We start from the raw sequence: 17,020 nt of genomic DNA, 5'->3' as shown, positions 1-17,020 counted from the left end.
ATGACTAATAATTAATAGCTAATAATCCTGCTAACTTAGCAGTATAAAAATCAACCTGTGAGAAGCTGACCTCATGATGATCTCTGTTGTATCAGTTAGGATGCCTTTGCCAATACAATGCTCAAATTAATGGCTTAAATAATAGGGCTTATTATTGTTCGGTAGCAAGAAACCTAGAAGTAGTTGGTTCTAAAGCTGGTGCAGTGGCTTAATGATGTCATTAAGGATCTAGGTTCTGCATCTTTTTCTTCTTCTATTAGTGTTTTAGCTTTTATTCCTCAGGCTCATTTGCCTCATGTTTGCAGTATGGTTGCTGTAGCACCAGACGTCATGCCTGGATGGGAAAGCAGGGAAGGAAGGTGCATATTTCCTTAGAACTCCCTGTTAACAGAGAAGTCTTTTGCAGAAACTCACTTTGGAGAGTTCCATTTCAGTGTCATTGGACTGAACTGATCTCATGCCACTGCTAGCTGTGAGGGAGGCTGAGACAGTGAATGTCTGGCATTTACCAGCATCTCTTGTAAGATATGGCCTTTCATAGGGTGGAAGAAGAGTGAGAAGAATGCGCTGGGTAGGCAACTTGCAGGTTATATCCCTGAACCAGCTACTTTGGCCAGCTGTCTCTGCCTTGGTCTCAACCTTTATGTTGATTTATTTTCTGCCTTATTATTAAAGAATTAGGGGTGACTTGCTAAATATAGATAAAATCCTGTCAAGAGAAGAAAAATTTATATATAGACTTGTAAGGTACACCGAAACACTTGCCATATGTTAGAAATATTTGGCACTGAGCTTCTTAATAGTCAAAGAAGAGAACAAAACTAATAAATTTTATTCATTTGGTAAATGAAACTGCAGTAATTTTAATAACCCACACTGAAATCCTGGACATTTCTTATCCTCTTCTTCCCTGGTCAGTGGCAAAGAGAGATTGCATCTCTTCCCATGCCTGGCCTCTCTTTCCCATACCTATTGCCATGGCCTTATGTCTGAGACAGCCTTTCTTACAGTGTTATAATAACCAGCAATACATTTTTCTTTCTTTTTTTTTTTTTTTAGAGGTTGGGTCTTGTTATGTTGCCTAGGCTGGACTCGAACTCTGGGCTTCAGGGGTCCTTCCACCTCAGTCTCTGAGTAGCTGAGGTTATAGGTGCACACCACTGCACCCGGCTCCAGCTGCCCTCAGTGCTACTGTTTTAGAATTTTTCTTTACTGTGCTCCCTCTCTAGCAGACTCTCCTTCCATGGAATCTCTGAAGCAGTGCTTCCTTCTGTTACTCAGTTTTACGTTACATAACAATAGCTGCTTGTTTACTTTTATTTCCCCTCCCCAATTAGATTATTACCTTTTTGAGATCTGGGACCATGTCTTACCTAGTATCCACTTTAGCATCTAGCATGATGCCTTGCATAGCTACCCAAATATGTATTGAATTGAACTTAAATGGTCAACTATTGAATAACTTGTGCATTATCTAGAAAAATTAATTATTCCTGCTGCTGTTGTCTTTCATTATCTTTAGATTTTTCTTCAAGGAACACAAGCTTTCACCTATTCATTCTTTGCATTTTTTAGACAAAGTCAGTTGTATGCAAACTAATTTAATATTTCTTTTTCAAACATGCAGATAACAGTTTTAGGGAATGTGGCATGGAGAAATTCTCAAGGAGAGTAAAATGCTGGTGATGTGCTGAGGGAACAGAAGGAGTGTTTGTGAATGTGCACACGTCCATTTCTGGTCTCTCGTGTCAGCGTCCTACCTGCAGAAGGTTAAGGCAGCATTAACAGCTCTGATGTTAAGGGGCCTAGAGTGTTTGTCCTTTTCCCTTCTTTTTGTTTTATATCCATATTCTGGTCCTAAGGATTTATTTCTTAAGTTAACAATATAGTGAGATCGCTGAAAGTCTTTCTTCAAGTTTACAGAGTAAAATTTTCTTTGATGAATCTGACATAAATGCTGGTAAATTTTTATAGTTGGTCAACTTGAATTGGTGTTAATTCTTCTCATAGCTTGCTTTTTTTCTTTTGAAATTTACATTAGGAGAAGTACCTCTTGAGAAGTATTCTAAGCAGAACATGTATTTTAAAATGTGTTTTAAGAAGGAAAACATTGAAATGCATTTTAAATAGAATTAGGTATTTTAACAATCATTGTATGACAGTTTTAGATGTAGCAAAGTATCTGCTACTTCAGGTTTGAATTGCTTTTAATCAGAAAATGCTGTTAATGAGTTATGTTCAATCTAGGAAGATAAGCTTGTCATTTGTAACTAATGCACTGAATAAAACACTACATATAAAAAAGACCCCTGCACTCCTCAAATAGCATTACCTGTGGTATGATTTATTTTAGTTCTGCCTTGGAGGATTTTTTTTTCCTTGTGAAATTTTTTGCTGGCCTGTATCAGTAGATTTGCAGAGACAGGGAGTAATCCATTTGTGCTTCTCCCCCTGCCCCACCACCACAATTGTTGGCTTTTAACATATGTCATCTTAGGCCTCCTCCATATTAGTTTATGATTAGTGTCTGTAATGGACACTGTCAGTCCATTGACTCTTGGTCTGATTGGAGAATTCTTACCTTAGCAGGCAGATCTTCTCACACACACTCACCTGAGACTGTGAACCTGAGGCTGGAGGCAAGGAAAGAAGAGTAGTCCATGTGGCCATTTTCTGGGGGGATGCACAGTGGTGGCTGCTGTGCTGCTTCTAGAGGCAAGGTCTAGTTGTTGCTGCAATGATGATGCAGTCTGTTGTGTGCCCTTAGGCATTGTTATGGCCAGGGGGAGATTCTGTGAACTGTCTAATAGCTGCCCCCCACCTTTTTTTAAATCACTTTTCTGTTTAAATTAGCTAGAATTAGTTTCTGATGCTCTCAACTAAGAATTCTGATACTTCAGCATCCAGACTTGTCACTGTCGCTGGTCAGATACGTGGTAGAAGCCCTTGTGAAGAGCAGTGATGTATCTTTTTCATCCTGGCTGCCTGTACACTCTGGTCAGAGGTGACAGAGGACTGGAGGAGGACACAGTCGATATCAGCTGTGGGTTGTGGGAGCTGTGTTTGCTGGTGGTCGGGCAGGACTCCCGAACCACACACTAGCCCAGCCCACTGGGTCTCATCATGTGCCACTCTTTACTGCTGCTTTTTCCTAATTCTTTGTCCCCCAAAAGTTGGGATGCCTAGGAGCTAATACGTAACTCCTTGTGCATTTTTTTTTTTTTGGCTCTGATGTGGGAATATTAGCTACAGAAATATGTGTGTGTGTGTGTGTGTTTTAGTGGAATGTTTATTTTGTTTAGCCAAAAATTACATCTGATGCACCAAATACCTTTTTAGTCAACATTATTTAGGTATAATTTTACATATTATAAAATTATACTCATTTTAAGCGTTGTTTGGTGAATTTGCTAAAGATATAGAACATTTCATTACCCCAAAAGTTCCCTTGTGTTCCCTTGTAGTCAGTGCTTCTCCCCCTGCCCCACTACCACAATTGTTGGCTTTTAACATGTTACCTTAGGCCTCCTCCATATTAGTTGATGATTTGTCACTTTGCTGTTCCTGAGGATTTTACAGTATAATAAAGGCATGATAAATCTCGTTTTTACTGAACTATGAAATCCAAAGAAAAACTATCGGTGCTGTTAAATTATCAATCTGATAAATAATACTTTGCTGCACAGAAGTGTCTTGAGTTAGATGACTTGTTCTGGTGAGCGGCTTTCCAGTGGATGGCTTTTCTGGCTTCTCTGTGGCCTGTAGACATGCAGGGGTCGGGTTTTCTCCCTGGATGTGATGATGTCTTTTAATTGTTATCTGGGTCAGGTTGGGAGGCAAGAAAGCCAAAATGGCTGGATTCAAATCCTTGCTCTGTCATCTCCTAGCCAAGGAACTGGAGTAGAGTTATCCAGCTGCTCTGTGTGCGCTTCAGAGCCCTCACGCCTAAAAATTGCCTGTTGAAGGCTGTTCAGTCACCAAGTGTTTATTGGGTATCTACTATGTACCAGGCCCTGCTCTTCATATTTCATGAAGTTTTACTTTTAGTGTAGGGGAGGGGGCAGATAATAACAAGTAAATTGTGTAATATGTCAGATGGTGATAGGTTCTGTAGAGAAAAACAGAGCAGGGAAGGGGTGCATGCAGGCACCCCTGTGTGTGGGCATGAGGTGGGGTGGAGGGTGTTGTAATTTTAAATAGCGGAGCCAGGAAAGACTTCACTAAGGAGGTTTTAAGCTAAGCCCTGATGGAGGTGAGGGGCCATTCCAGGCAGAGAGAACACAAATGCAGAAGCTCAGAGTGGGGAGCAGGCCTGTATTTGAGGAACAGCAGAGGCTGGGGTGCTTAGAGTAGAGTTGTGGGGGAGGGCAGAGGGAAGAAAGTAGGAGGCAAAATCATAAGTGGTCCAAAGGATTAAATGAGATGAAACACATAAAATGTGTTTGATGCTTACAATTACTGTGTGATGACAGTCTCCTAGGTAGGCTTTAAAAAATAACTCTTGAGAAGAAAAGGTTATAAGAAAGAACAGAACCAAATGAGGCATTCCCTCACTCAGCCATTCAGCAAACATTCAAGGGGATTTTTGCTGCCAGGTGCTGCTGTCACAGGCAGGACTGTGTGGGGGAGACTGGGGCTTCAGGAGCTTCCTTCAGTGAGTTCAGTGTGGAGACAGAAAGAATGGATGCATGGGACGATGATGCCTGCTAGGTTAGATGGATGCCCAGGGGGGGCTTTGAGAACGTGGGGAATGGTTAGCAGTTGTCATGTGAGTTTTAGCTTTTGAAGTTGGATTATGTGAAGAACAGGATCTGTGTGCATGTGCAGGTGGCGCATGGGGTCAGGTGGGAGCTTTCCATGCCCAGCGACAACATGGCATGGTGGGGACAGAGAACTGTGGCAGGAGAGTGGGTGTTTGGTAGGCTAGAGTGGAGGGGAAGGTGAGGTGCAGGGCTAGGCAGGAGCTGGTGGCAGAGGTGGGGTGGGGGTCGGTGGGAAGAACTCAAGAGGCACCAGGGAGAGTGTATGAGTGGAAAGGAACTGAGAGAAGGAAAGAGAAGTCTGAGGTGGGGCACAGGGAGGGAGGAGGAGCAAAGGGGAATGGGGAGGGAGTAACACGAATTCAGTGATGAACTTGGATTTGCTTCAACTGCTTTGCCTGCATTAACTCATTTAATCCTCACAGCAACCATCAATAAGTTAGGGACTGTTATTATCTCCATTTCACAGATGAGGAAGCTGAGGTGTAGAAAGGTTAACTCACCTTCTCAAGGTCACACAGCTTATAAGTGGTGAATTGAGATTCTAATTCAAGCATTCTGACTCCATGGTCTTGGTAACCCTCTACTGCCACTGAAATCATTCTTAACGTTTTGTTTGTGCTTTTCATTGAACCCTGATTGGAACACTGCATGTATATTGGAATTCTTTTTTTTTTTCTTTTGTCACTGGCCTGTGAATGATGATGACAGAGCCAGTTGATGGCTTATCTCTTGGTTCTTTTCTTCTTGGAATGAGTCTCAGCAGGATCAGGATCTGGGATTTCTGAGTCTCTTCTTTCCCATTCTCCTTCATCCCCTCTCATTTTTGCTGGTTTGCTTACAATGAGAGTAGGCATTTAAAAACTGATTTTAAGTGGGAAACTGAAGAATTGTGGCAAAGTATTTGCATACTCTTAACTAATGAAGTAGTCATTTTTAGTCTTCTTAGATTTTATTTAAATAGACTTGTTATTTTTAAATATAGGAGATCTCAACAACATTGCAGCAAAACTAGAAAACAACTACTAACATCATTTTTACATAACATTTTTGAAATTATTTTTCTTTTTTTTCCTGTAGGTTAGGGTAAGTTTAATGTCTTGTCCTACATATGCAATTCCCAAAATTAAACCACAGATCACTTCTTAATTATTAATTAAACAGGAAATGGGATAGTTGTACATGTAAGTCCAATAGCTAGTGAATTAGTAGTTTTAAACACCATCACCTTGTGATCTCTTCTGCCCTGTCTTTTTGTAGTTCTAGGTTCAGTCTGTCTCAGTGTCTTCTACATTCTAATAATAATAGGGATGAAAACAATTAACGTTGATTGGCACATAATATGGACCAGCACTGTGCTAAGTGCTTGACACGCACCATCTCATTTAATAATCCCCACAGTAGCCTCGCAAAGAGGGTTCTGTTATTTCGGCTTTATGGATGAGGACACGGGCACAGTGAAGTTTGGAAGCATGTACAGGGGCAGTCAGTTAGGACTCAGTTGGAGCTCTGATTCCAACCCAGGGCTTTATGTTATCAGAGCTGATTGACATTCTTTAACCAAAATCTGGGCTCATTCAACATTAGTGAGATGAAAGGATTTTTACTGTGAACTACCCAGTGATTCTGTGTTCTTCAGTAGGTAGCACAGATTATTTGTGCTCACCTTCAGTGGGTAGATGGGGTGAGGAGAATGAAGCTAGGGCCCTTTGTACCATGTCACATTGGGAGTGCAGCCAGACCGGGTGTCCTGAAGTGACTGAGTCCCTTGGGATAGCACCAGCAGGCACAGGCAGTGTGGTGGGCGATGGACGGATGCTGCCTCCCTTGGGCGGATGGTTTCTTCTCCCAGCCCCTTTTTTGAGTCCTGCAAGAGGAAGAAAAAGCCGGCAGCAATATGCTTGGATAGCTTTAACTTTGGATCTGTGTTCAGTGAAAATGCTGAGTCACTTTGAATGACCCGTTCCCTTATCAATTGCCTTGGCTTTTGGCTTTTGTGCCTAGTAAATAGCAAATATTTATTGATGAGGAGAATGAAGTTAGTTAACACCTTCCTCACCTGCTACTTTCAATTCTTTTGGTTTTTACCCTGCTTTTCGGCTCTGCAGTCTTTTTCCTGGACCTTGGCCTTTTCATCGTGTGCTGATAGGGTATGGTGAATGAGTTAGATTCCTGTCTAGCGGTGCTGAGGTTGTTCCAGGAGTGGATTGGCTGCTGTCAGGCCAGGGATTGAGTTGAGAGTCGGGGATAGAATCTACTTCTCTGGTTGCATGTTAGAATCACCTGGGCTGCTTGAGAATTACATGGTGCCCCACACCCATTTTTATTTAATTGATCTGGATTGGGGCCCTGGTATTTGATGTTTTTAAATCTTCTTAGGTGATTCCACTGTGTAGCCAATGGTTTCATTTAAATATTAATAGCTTAATTAGGAAGCTGGGTTTATTTTGGGCTGTGGAGATGGGGCTCAAAAGATGCAGTAGGTCCCCCATGGGCACTGCACTGGGCAGATCGTGCAGACCCTTTCTGCTCGCCTATGACATAATAGCCAACTCTTGGTAGTGCTTCCCCTGTGCCACGCACTGTTTGAAGCACAGTGCAGCATTAACTCATTTAATCATCACGATATCCTTATGAGGCAGGCACTGTGATTATCCATTTTGTAGAAAAAGAAATTCCTACTTGTAGCCATGAAGGACATGTAGTATGAAACTGACCCATAAACCTAGGTTTTGGTTTTTCCTAGATTTACAGTATAGAAAACATTTCAGATCTTTGTGTTTTAATAATTTAGCCTCAAATGTGAATATATTTGTTTTTACAAATGAAACTGAGACCTGTGCCATGTCATATAGCTAGTGACTATCAGTTAGCATACAGAGTTGTAAATTGGTATTGTAAATCATTTAAAACATTACTTTTGTATGGTTTTGACATAGATTTTACTTTATGGTACATTTTATATTTCAGGTTATTTGAGATGTACCTCATTTTTAAGGGGATCTTTTTTACTTAAAATTGCATTTTGTACTTTTTAAAAACGTATGTACTGTGATCTTTGAGTGCATATTAGATCTTCACTGACTTGTGATCTGACCTGCCTCTTCACATTCTGGCTACTGTAACCCTCCAGGATACTAAGCAAAACTAATAGCAGCATTTTAAGCATGCTCAAGTCCTGCCGTTGTAAAACCCAAACTCAGCACTCCTTCAAACCCGCATGCATTTCTAGTCTCCCCTTTATAGCCAACTTACTGAACAAGTTGTCTTTGCTTGACATAGTCTGTATTTCTTCATCACTCATACGATCGTCAGCCCACTTTGTTCTGGTCTCAGTTCTGTCATTGCAGTCATTGAGGTCATGGAGTAACCTCCATGTTGCTAAATTTAGTAACTATTTTTAAAGCATTTATTCCCCTATTTATTGGGACCTGCCTTGTGCTAGGTTTGTGCTGTTGTAGGTACAGGTCAGATGTCCTTTATCTGAAAATCTGAAACCCAAAATGCTCCAAAATCTGAAACTTTTTGAGTGCTGATATGACACTTAGAGGAAATGTTCATTGTAGCGTTTCAGATTTTTGGATTAGGAATGCTCAACTGGTGAGTATAATACAAACAACAAAACCTGAAGAAATCTGAAATCTGAAATGCTCTGGTCCCAAGCATTTCTGATAAGGGATACTCCAAAAGATATTGGGATCGAGTAGTGAATAAAGCAAAAGGAAGTCCCTATCCTCATGGAACTTGGGCTCTAGGAAGAGTGACAAAGACATAAATAAATATTTAATATAATGTCAGGATCATGAAAAACCTCCTGTTGTATGACTCCACTGATATAAAATGTCTAGAATAGGCAAATCTATAGAGACAGAAAGTAGATTAGTGGTTGCCTAGGGCTGAAGAGGGGTGAAGGGAGAAATGGAGAATGACTGCTAATAAAAAATGTTTTATTATTAGATTGTGGTGATGTTTGCACAACTCTGAATATACTGAAACCATTGAATTTTACACTATAATGAGTGAATTGCATGCTATGTGAATTATATTTCAACAAAGCTGTTAATATCAGGAAGTGGTAAGTGCTATGAAAAAAGTCTAAATCCACTGGGAAATGGAGGTACTGTTTTGCATAAAGAAGTTAGATGAGACATCTCTGATGAGGTGACATTTAAATAGATATTTCAGGAAAGATAGCTGTTGGGCCTGTGAACATCAAGGGTCATGGAGGCTGAGGAGCACAGTAAATGTAAAGGCCTTGAGGTAGGAATTCACTTGAATATTCACGAATTGTGTGGCTAGAATGGAGTAGGCAAGGATAATGGAATGGGATGACTTAGGTCAGATCGCGTAGAGCCTTGTGAGGACTAGAATTGTTTTTCTTTTATGCTGCAATAGCCAATACAACATCTCAGTGATTCAAGTAAAAGGTTGTTATGCATCCTTTGTGGGTTGGAATGGGTCTCTGCTCCACATCGTTGACATTCCCATCCCTAGTCTATCTGAAACCCATGGGAAAGAGGGCATGTGTTTCTAGAAGGAGGGAAACAAGGCAAATCGAAACAGTGGCTCCCAACCACAGTGCAGCCTTGGCTTTAACAATTTTTGTTTTCTTTTGCCATATCACGTGGTAAAATTGACTTTTCAGGAGGCTGAGCCATGTGACCCATGGCTTGAAACACCCTTAAGCATTCCCTGGTGAATCCCAGTTAGAGAGGCAGATCCCTGTACCTCAATCGTGTTCTTGCTCTGTTCCAGAGACATTTAGATGAGTGCCAAGGTTAGATGCTAACCTTTAATTTTGTCCAATTTTGTTTTGCTTTTTTTCAATAACATGGTCACTATTTTGCCCTTTCCTTCTGCCGCCTTTACAGGTTTATTTCATCATTTTCATCGTCATCGAAAAGCATTTATTAAGAGCATAATACTGTTTAAAACTTTTATACCTGAGAGAATTGTTCAGCTGTAGTTTAATAATAAAACACTTTGATGATGCTTTAGTGACCAGAAGAGTGAATTGTGCTTAAAAATAGAAAGTTAACACTGGTGTTAAATCTTTTCTGTACCATTATTTCCCTGGGGGAAAAATGGTGAATTGTTTTAGATTCAGCCAGTTTTAAAATTTTTTTCTTTAATATTAAATTACTTTAAGTGTGTGCTTGCTTATTGACAGCTTTGGTTAGGAAATGCTGCTGCTTTTTTCCTATTACAGAGTATAAAGATAGATTAATATTTTTGCTTTTGTTGGACATAATTTAGAATGGAAGAAGTAGCCTTGGATTGGGAGTTAGAAGATAAGAGTTTTGCCCAGCGTGGCCATAGCTAGCTCTCTGACTCCACTCAAGCTAATAAAATGAGAATTGGACAACAGAACATGAACCATTGAGTGCCTCACTCACTCTCATCTCTCACGTGCAATCCTGTTAGTTTTTCCTTACACTGCAATCACATTTTATATAGAGGTTGGTTCTAAAGTCCCTATGTAAGGTGAAGATCATTGGTGTTAAAAATACCATTGGAAACACTTGCAGAAGATTCCCCTTTGGAAGCTGTCTCAGAAGAACCCAGCACAGCCCATTCCTTCCTCCAGCACTGGAATAGATCTCTGCCTGTTTATTTGAGCACCAATTGAAGCATCTGGCCTCATCTTCAACTTCAGTTTAGGGACCATGTTTTATGAAAATACATCACTTTAAATACTCGACTCATACCGTGTTGTGAGATGCACAAAATCTGATTGGCATGTGGAAACTGAGACCAACGGAGTGACTATTCATGTGTCATGTCTCGTGCTCATTAAGTAGAAGTGGGGGGGGGTGGGCAGTTAGTGAGACAACTGAAATTTCTTTTCATCTTGCTTCTTCCTTTTTATTTTTTTTACCAAATAAGAAGAGTTGAATTTGTGTGAACTAAATGTCTATTTTCTACAACTCCAGTGTACTCAGAATCTCTCCTCTCCACTTTTACAGCCAGTGTCTAACTTAACGGCCCTAATGCTTTCCCACCTCAGTCACTTCTAGTCATCTCCATAAATGGCCACTCTAGATTCAGATCACCCATGATCTTTGCTGCACACTTGTCCTAGAGTGATCTTGTTAAATAACTCTCCTGATCAGAACACCTCCATGGCACCAAGACTCTCACAGGAGTGCTTCTCAGACTTCCCACCAATGTTTTCCTGTACAGAGTTTGGTGAAATAAGTTGTTTTAGGGTCCTGGGAGCACAGCGTGATGTGGGGATTATGTTTGTTTTCATGTAAGACTGTCATATTATTGCTGATTAGAATTGATGCTGCTGGAATGTGCCATTCCTGTCATTACGTTTGCATGGTCTCTGGTGCCCCTGTTTGAAGTACAGATCCTTAGGAGATTAAACACTCAAGCAGGATTCACAAGTTCTTCATTTTCTGATCTTTGCCTTCCTGTTCAGTCTCCTCTTACCATGACACTTCTCACATTTGAAGATCACTTGAAGTGCCCTGAATGTGTTGAATTTAAGCCTTTGGTGCCTTTGTATCTGCATTTATTCATTTGGTGAATATTTATTGAGCACCTAATATGTGCCAGGTACTGTTCTAGGTATGAATATTATGGGATACAGCAATGGGCAAGATTTAAGTCTTGGCCCTTGTGGAGCTTACATTCTAATGGGAGAGGATGATGACAAATATATGATATAATGTCAGATGGTATTAATGCTGTAAAGAAAAGCAAAGCATGGTAAGATGATAGAGTGAAGATGGGGCTCTGTTGGTCTGGCAGGGTTATGTAAGGAGGTGATTTTTAAGAATTTTATCCTTAATTGACAAATAATTGTATATATTTATGGAGTACAATGTGATGTTTTGGTACATGCATAATTGTGGAGTGATCAAATCAGGCTAATTAACATATCCATCAAAGGTGATATTAAAATGGAAACCTGATGAAGTATGAGAGCAACCATGTTATTATTAGGGGTAAGAGGGCTCAAGGTAAGGAGAACAGCACGTGCAAAGGCCCTGAGGTGGAAGTGTTCTTGGAGTGTTAATGGAGCAGTAGGAAGCTCATTGTGGCTGAGTAGAATGAACAAGGGGAAGATGGGTAGAAGATGAGATTGGAGAGATTAGTAGATGCAGAGTGTACAAGGCCCTGAGCCCATGATAAGTTTTCTTTTGCTTTGAACAGCTTCCCCTTCCATCTGTAACTGTTGGGTGAGGTGGAATTAATTTTCATTTGTTCTACATGCTGACCAGTTGCCCCTCTGTTTACTGAATTCTTATGTCTTCTCCACTGAGTTTGAAATGCCATTTAATTATATGTTCTGTATGTGTATTTATACATATATGTTTATCAGCTCTCTGTCATTGATTTTTCTTCTTGCACACATAGTATAACATTTTAATTACTGTACCTTTTTACCAGGTCTTGGCAAACAATGGCCCATGGGCCAAATCCAGCCCTACCACCTGGTTTTTATAAATAAAGCTTTATTGGAAAGCAGCCATACTTATGTATTGTTTCTGGCTGCTTTTGAGCTACTATGGCAGTGTAGTTGCAACAGAGACTGTAATGGGCCAGAAATCCGGAAATATTTACAATCTGGCTCTTCACACAGAGTTTACCAGGCTCTGCTTTATACTGTGTATTGATATCTCATAGGGCAAGTTCATCCTCATTCTTCTTTTTCAACAATTTCTTGGCAGGCCTAACATGTTTATTTCTCCAGATGAACTTTAGAATCAATCTCCCAAGCTTGCCTGACTTCCTTCTTTTCCCCACCTCTTTTTGGGGTGGAGAACTGGGGAGCCAGCAGAATAGGAATTTTGATTGCATTAATTTGTGGTTTAGTGAAGGGAGAAGTGATTGCTTTACAACGTTGGGTCTTTCTATTCCAGAAATATCTCTCTACATGTATATCTTTCAATAAACTTTAATTGTTCATTCTGAACAATAAAATCATACATATTGGAGTTTATTCCTATATGTATTGTTCCTTTTTGTTGCCATTATAATTGCGATCTTGTCCCAGTTATATTTTGCAAGTGACTATTTATGGTATAAAGGGAAGTTTTTGCTTTTTATGTATTTAAATTCTGTTTCTAACCCTCTTATGAGAGTAAACTGTTAGGACTGATAATTTTTGTTTCTTTTGATAGACTGTCATTGTCTGAACTTACCAATAATTGTTTTATTAATGTTTATGTCCCCACCTATATTGTGTAGTTCTCTTATCTAGAGTAGTTTGGGGGAATGGACTTTGACCCCCTCAGTGGCATTCGTTTTTTTTTCTTTTGTGTAGGTCACAGCAAATGGTAGTTAAAACAAGCAAAAAAAAAAAAAAAAAAAAAAAAAACCCAGACAAGTTTATGCCCAATCAGCAGTTGTTGGTAGTTTTAAGAAAATCCAGAAGATAATCTAGGCAAGCTATTTATCAAGCAGGCTGTGCCTTTGTAGAGCTGATTGCTGGTTTTAATACAGACTGTAGAGTTGCCATGTCACACAGGAGAGTCAGACTTAGCACTGTTTTACTTTGGAGAGCCGTCTGATCATGGAATGCAGTCAAAACCTAGCATTTGTCCTTTGGAATTGAAATAGGAGCAGAAGGAGATTTTTATCAATCAGTTAGTGCTTTCCAGAATACATTCTCGGTAAAGCATTTGATATTTACCCTTAACATCTATGCCTTAAGGAGGTGAAATCTACTGTAGATTTCAAGGGCTATTACTTGCCATGAGCATTGAACAGATGAACTGTAAATCCAATGTGTGTTAACCTTTGTGAATCTATCTTTTAATAACATTTTTGTCTTTTTTTCTCCTGAATTTGTGTCTTAACTTCTCCTTATGTTGATGAGATGATAGAAAAATTATCCACGTTACTGGTTTCATTTCTTCCTTTTTCTTTTTTCTTTTTTTTGGTTGAAGTGATGATGATGTGGTAGCAATAGGGATTGGATATAGAAATGGATAATTGCTGACATATATTATGTATTTGTGAAATGAACCTGTTTACTCTTGTTGCCTTTAGTAAAGTAAAACTTCATATGTGGAACCTGATTTTAAACATAATATCTGTATTTTTTTTCCTGTGTGTTGTGATTATCTGCAGTCAACATTATGAACATCAGTTGCTGGTATATGAGTAGCAGTGCCATTCTTGCATTGCTATAAAGAAATACCTGAGACTGGGTAATTTATAAAAGAAAAGAGTTTAATTGACTCACGGTTCTGCAGGCTTTACAGGAAGTATGTTGCTGGCATCTGCTTGGCTTCTAGAGAGGCTTACAATCGTGGAGGAAGGTGAATGGGGAGCAGGCACATTACATGGCGAAAGCAGGAGAGAGAGAGAGAAAGGGTGAGAGGTGGTGCCACACACTTTTAAATGACTGAACCCCATAAAAACTCACTCACTGTCTCAAAGACAGCACTAAGCCATGGGGGATCCGCCCCCATGATCCAAACACCTCTCACCAGGCCCCACCTCCGGCACTGAGAATTACAATTAAACATAAGACTTAGGTGGGGACATATCCAAACTATATCACCATCATAGGCTAAAAGATGTACCAGGCCACCTGCCTCAATTACAGAGGAAGCTCTGACCTTGGGATCATTGATGTAAGGTGAGAATTGAATCTAGGAAAAGTTAGAGACTATTTTAGACAGCTGTGTGGTATGGAGAATGGTATAAGTAAATATAGTCGGAACTGATGTCTTTTATTGAGCACTTACTATGTTCCAGGTATTGTAATGGGTACCTGACATACCTAGGCATTGTAATAGGTGTCTGATAATATTTTCAACCATACAACAACATTATGAAGGAGAATTTTTTATCCTCACTTTACAAAGAGAAAATTGGTAGACCTGAGATTTGAACCAGCTGTTAGACTCCAGAGTCAGGTCGTGAAGCAAAGTGGATTTTTGACAGGAATAGAGTGGTTTTGTGTGTATGTGTGTGCGTGTGTGTGCAAGTGTATGCACACATTTGAATTCTGTTGGGTGTAGGAAGGGCAGTGGGCAGAATGTGGGGTTGGAAGGAAGGGTTTTGTGGAGTAGAGTGGTGAAAGATGTTTGGAGTATGAGTTGGGCCCAACTCACAAAAGTCCTGGAATTCCAGATTGAGGATAACTTGTGTTTCTTGTCTTTTCTACTTCTTCCATATTTATATAAAGGAGGGAGAAAGATATAACAGTTTTGGTTTATTTAGATTCTCTTATGGGAATTTTGGGAGTTTAATTAACAGCAGGGTGGTGAAATGACAAAAGCACAGCCTGGAGAGTTAGAAGAGACCTCATTGCTGGAATGGCTTTTGGCAAGCCCCTTTTTCTCTGCCCTCCCTTGCCCTCAGTGAAAAGAGAATCAAGAGCCTAAAGTTTTCTCAGTTTTTGCTTTTTGTTTTTTTGGGGGCCCAAGAGTTTAACTTCATATTTTAAGGTGATAATGGAATGTATCATTTGTCTTCCTATATTTAATCTGAGAGAGTACAAAAAGGGGGCTATGGCTTGGTAGTGGATGGGGTGGAGGTGCAAGAATTGGATGTTCAAGCTCCTCAGCACTTCTTGCTGGTCCTGAGAGGCCTCTTGCTGGCGAGAGGGCTGTTGCTTCTAGCTTCTACCCCTGTTCACGTTTAATAAATATAAATGTAAATAAATAAGTATATAATACACATACTTTTCTAAACCTCTGTGCAGTCGTATTTAGATGAAAAATCCAGATTCTGAGCCACATTATGTCATCATTTACCTTAAGCATGGCTAGGCTATTCAGATGCTAAGGAATTCAAGCATGTCTGTATTGGAGGGCCATTTAGAGCTTGAGGCCCTGCTCTGGCTGTCTCTCAGCACAAAATGCTGGTTTTTGGGACCATTCTAGATGGCTATGACTGTGAACAGTGCACGTGCACATGTATGTATACAGGTATGGCCTGCTGTTCCTGACACTGCATGTGAATGTTAGGGGCTCTGCTTCTGCCAGCCCCTCTGCCCTGCAGACCTACTCAGAACTGGATGCCCAACAAGCTTTAGAAGAGAAAGTAAAGCTTTCTGTGAATAGGGAGGCCAGCTTGTTTTCAGGGTTCAGAGTAGCAGCCCAGGGGATCCAGCCCAAGCACAGACACCTGATATTGTAGCACCTGCTCTTTGGATCTGTTTTTTGGATCTGATACGTGTCCTAAATAAAATGTTTCAGTAAAGGGAGCTTTTTTTCTTTCTTTCTTTTTGTCAGAATGGTATAACTTGGGGAGTTACAATATCTTTTCATGGTCATTTTCATACTAACCTTTAATAGGAAAGAAGGAACTAATGTAAATCCTGATACTTTATGAAAATACTTCCAGTGGTGCTTATATATGAAATTATTAATAAACTTTCAGCTTACGTTTTTATTGCCTAATATATATGCAAACATACTTTACTTGAAGTTGAGGCTGCGCGTGGTGGCCCACACCTTTAATCCCAACATTTTGGGAGGCTGAGGCAGGAGGATCACTTGAACCCAGGAGTTCAAGACCAGTCTGGGAAACATAGAAAGACCCTGTCTCTACAAGAAAAAAAAAAAAAGAAAAATTAACTGTGCATGATGGTGCACACTAGTAGTCCCAGCTACCATGCAGGCTCAGGCAGATCACTTGAGCCTGGGAGGCTGAGGCTGCAGTGAACCATGATTGCACCACTGCACTTCAGCCTGGGCAACATAGTGAGATCCTGTCTCAAAAAAAAGGAAAAGAAAAAATAAATACTAATGTTGAGATGCTTTTCTATCATTTTCTTGCCATGAGCTTTCTTAATTGTACCAGTAATTCTAGGGAAGAGAGGGTAAAGTGAACATTTCATTTGAGACTTATCTTTCTATTAAGTTCAAGTTCACTGCTGGCAGGATTTTACAACTACTGAAGTACTTTTTGTTTTACCTTAGAATTCACATGAAAATTTCATGAACTTTTAACATTTGGTTGGGAATTTAACTTTATTGTCAGACTATTTCTAGGAGGTAGGTCACTAATTGCATGTTTTTAAAAAACTTTAGTGTCAGATTAATTGAGATAGTATTTAATTATATCAAAACATTTGTTTATTTTCTGAGTTTGTTTTTTTACAGTATTGGAAATAAATGACGCTGACATTTTTCCTTTTTCTTTTCAAGATTTTCAGCTGAACTCTCATCTCTCAACACTGGCAAATATTCATAAGATCTACCACACTCTTAATAAGCTGGTAAGTCGTTCTTTTAAAGACAGAATTACCAACTGTTTGAAGTAGTCATTTTGTATAAATGTATTTG

The 17,020-nt window shown here is 39.8% G+C and overlaps 1 protein-coding gene across 10 annotated transcripts in view; it reads left to right on the top strand.

The window, feature by feature from the left end:
• Positions 1-17,020, top strand: part of DCUN1D4 (defective in cullin neddylation 1 domain containing 4) — an 82,376-nt gene that overhangs the window by 12,354 nt on the left and 53,002 nt on the right. For 9 of the 10 annotated variants that reach the window (XR_010126054.1, XR_010126055.1, XM_063663702.1 and 6 more), the window contains exon 2: positions 16,883-16,953. Coding sequence is in view for 5 of the 10 variants with exons in the window: in XM_063663702.1 (XP_063519772.1) it covers positions 16,883-16,953 (71 nt within the window). In the remaining 5 variants the exon portion in view is untranslated. Of the gene's footprint in view, positions 1-5,536; positions 15,176-16,882; positions 16,954-17,020 lie in introns of those variants that run through there. The other variant, XM_063663704.1, reaches the window with a different exon arrangement.

Source organism: Pongo pygmaeus, chromosome 3 (assembly GCF_028885625.2).
Source record: "Pongo pygmaeus isolate AG05252 chromosome 3, NHGRI_mPonPyg2-v2.0_pri, whole genome shotgun sequence".
Lineage (NCBI taxonomy): Eukaryota > Metazoa > Chordata > Mammalia > Primates > Hominidae > Pongo > Pongo pygmaeus.
The sequence above is the reverse complement of the archived record's forward strand: the minus strand, read 5'-3'. Positions and strand labels throughout refer to the sequence as shown.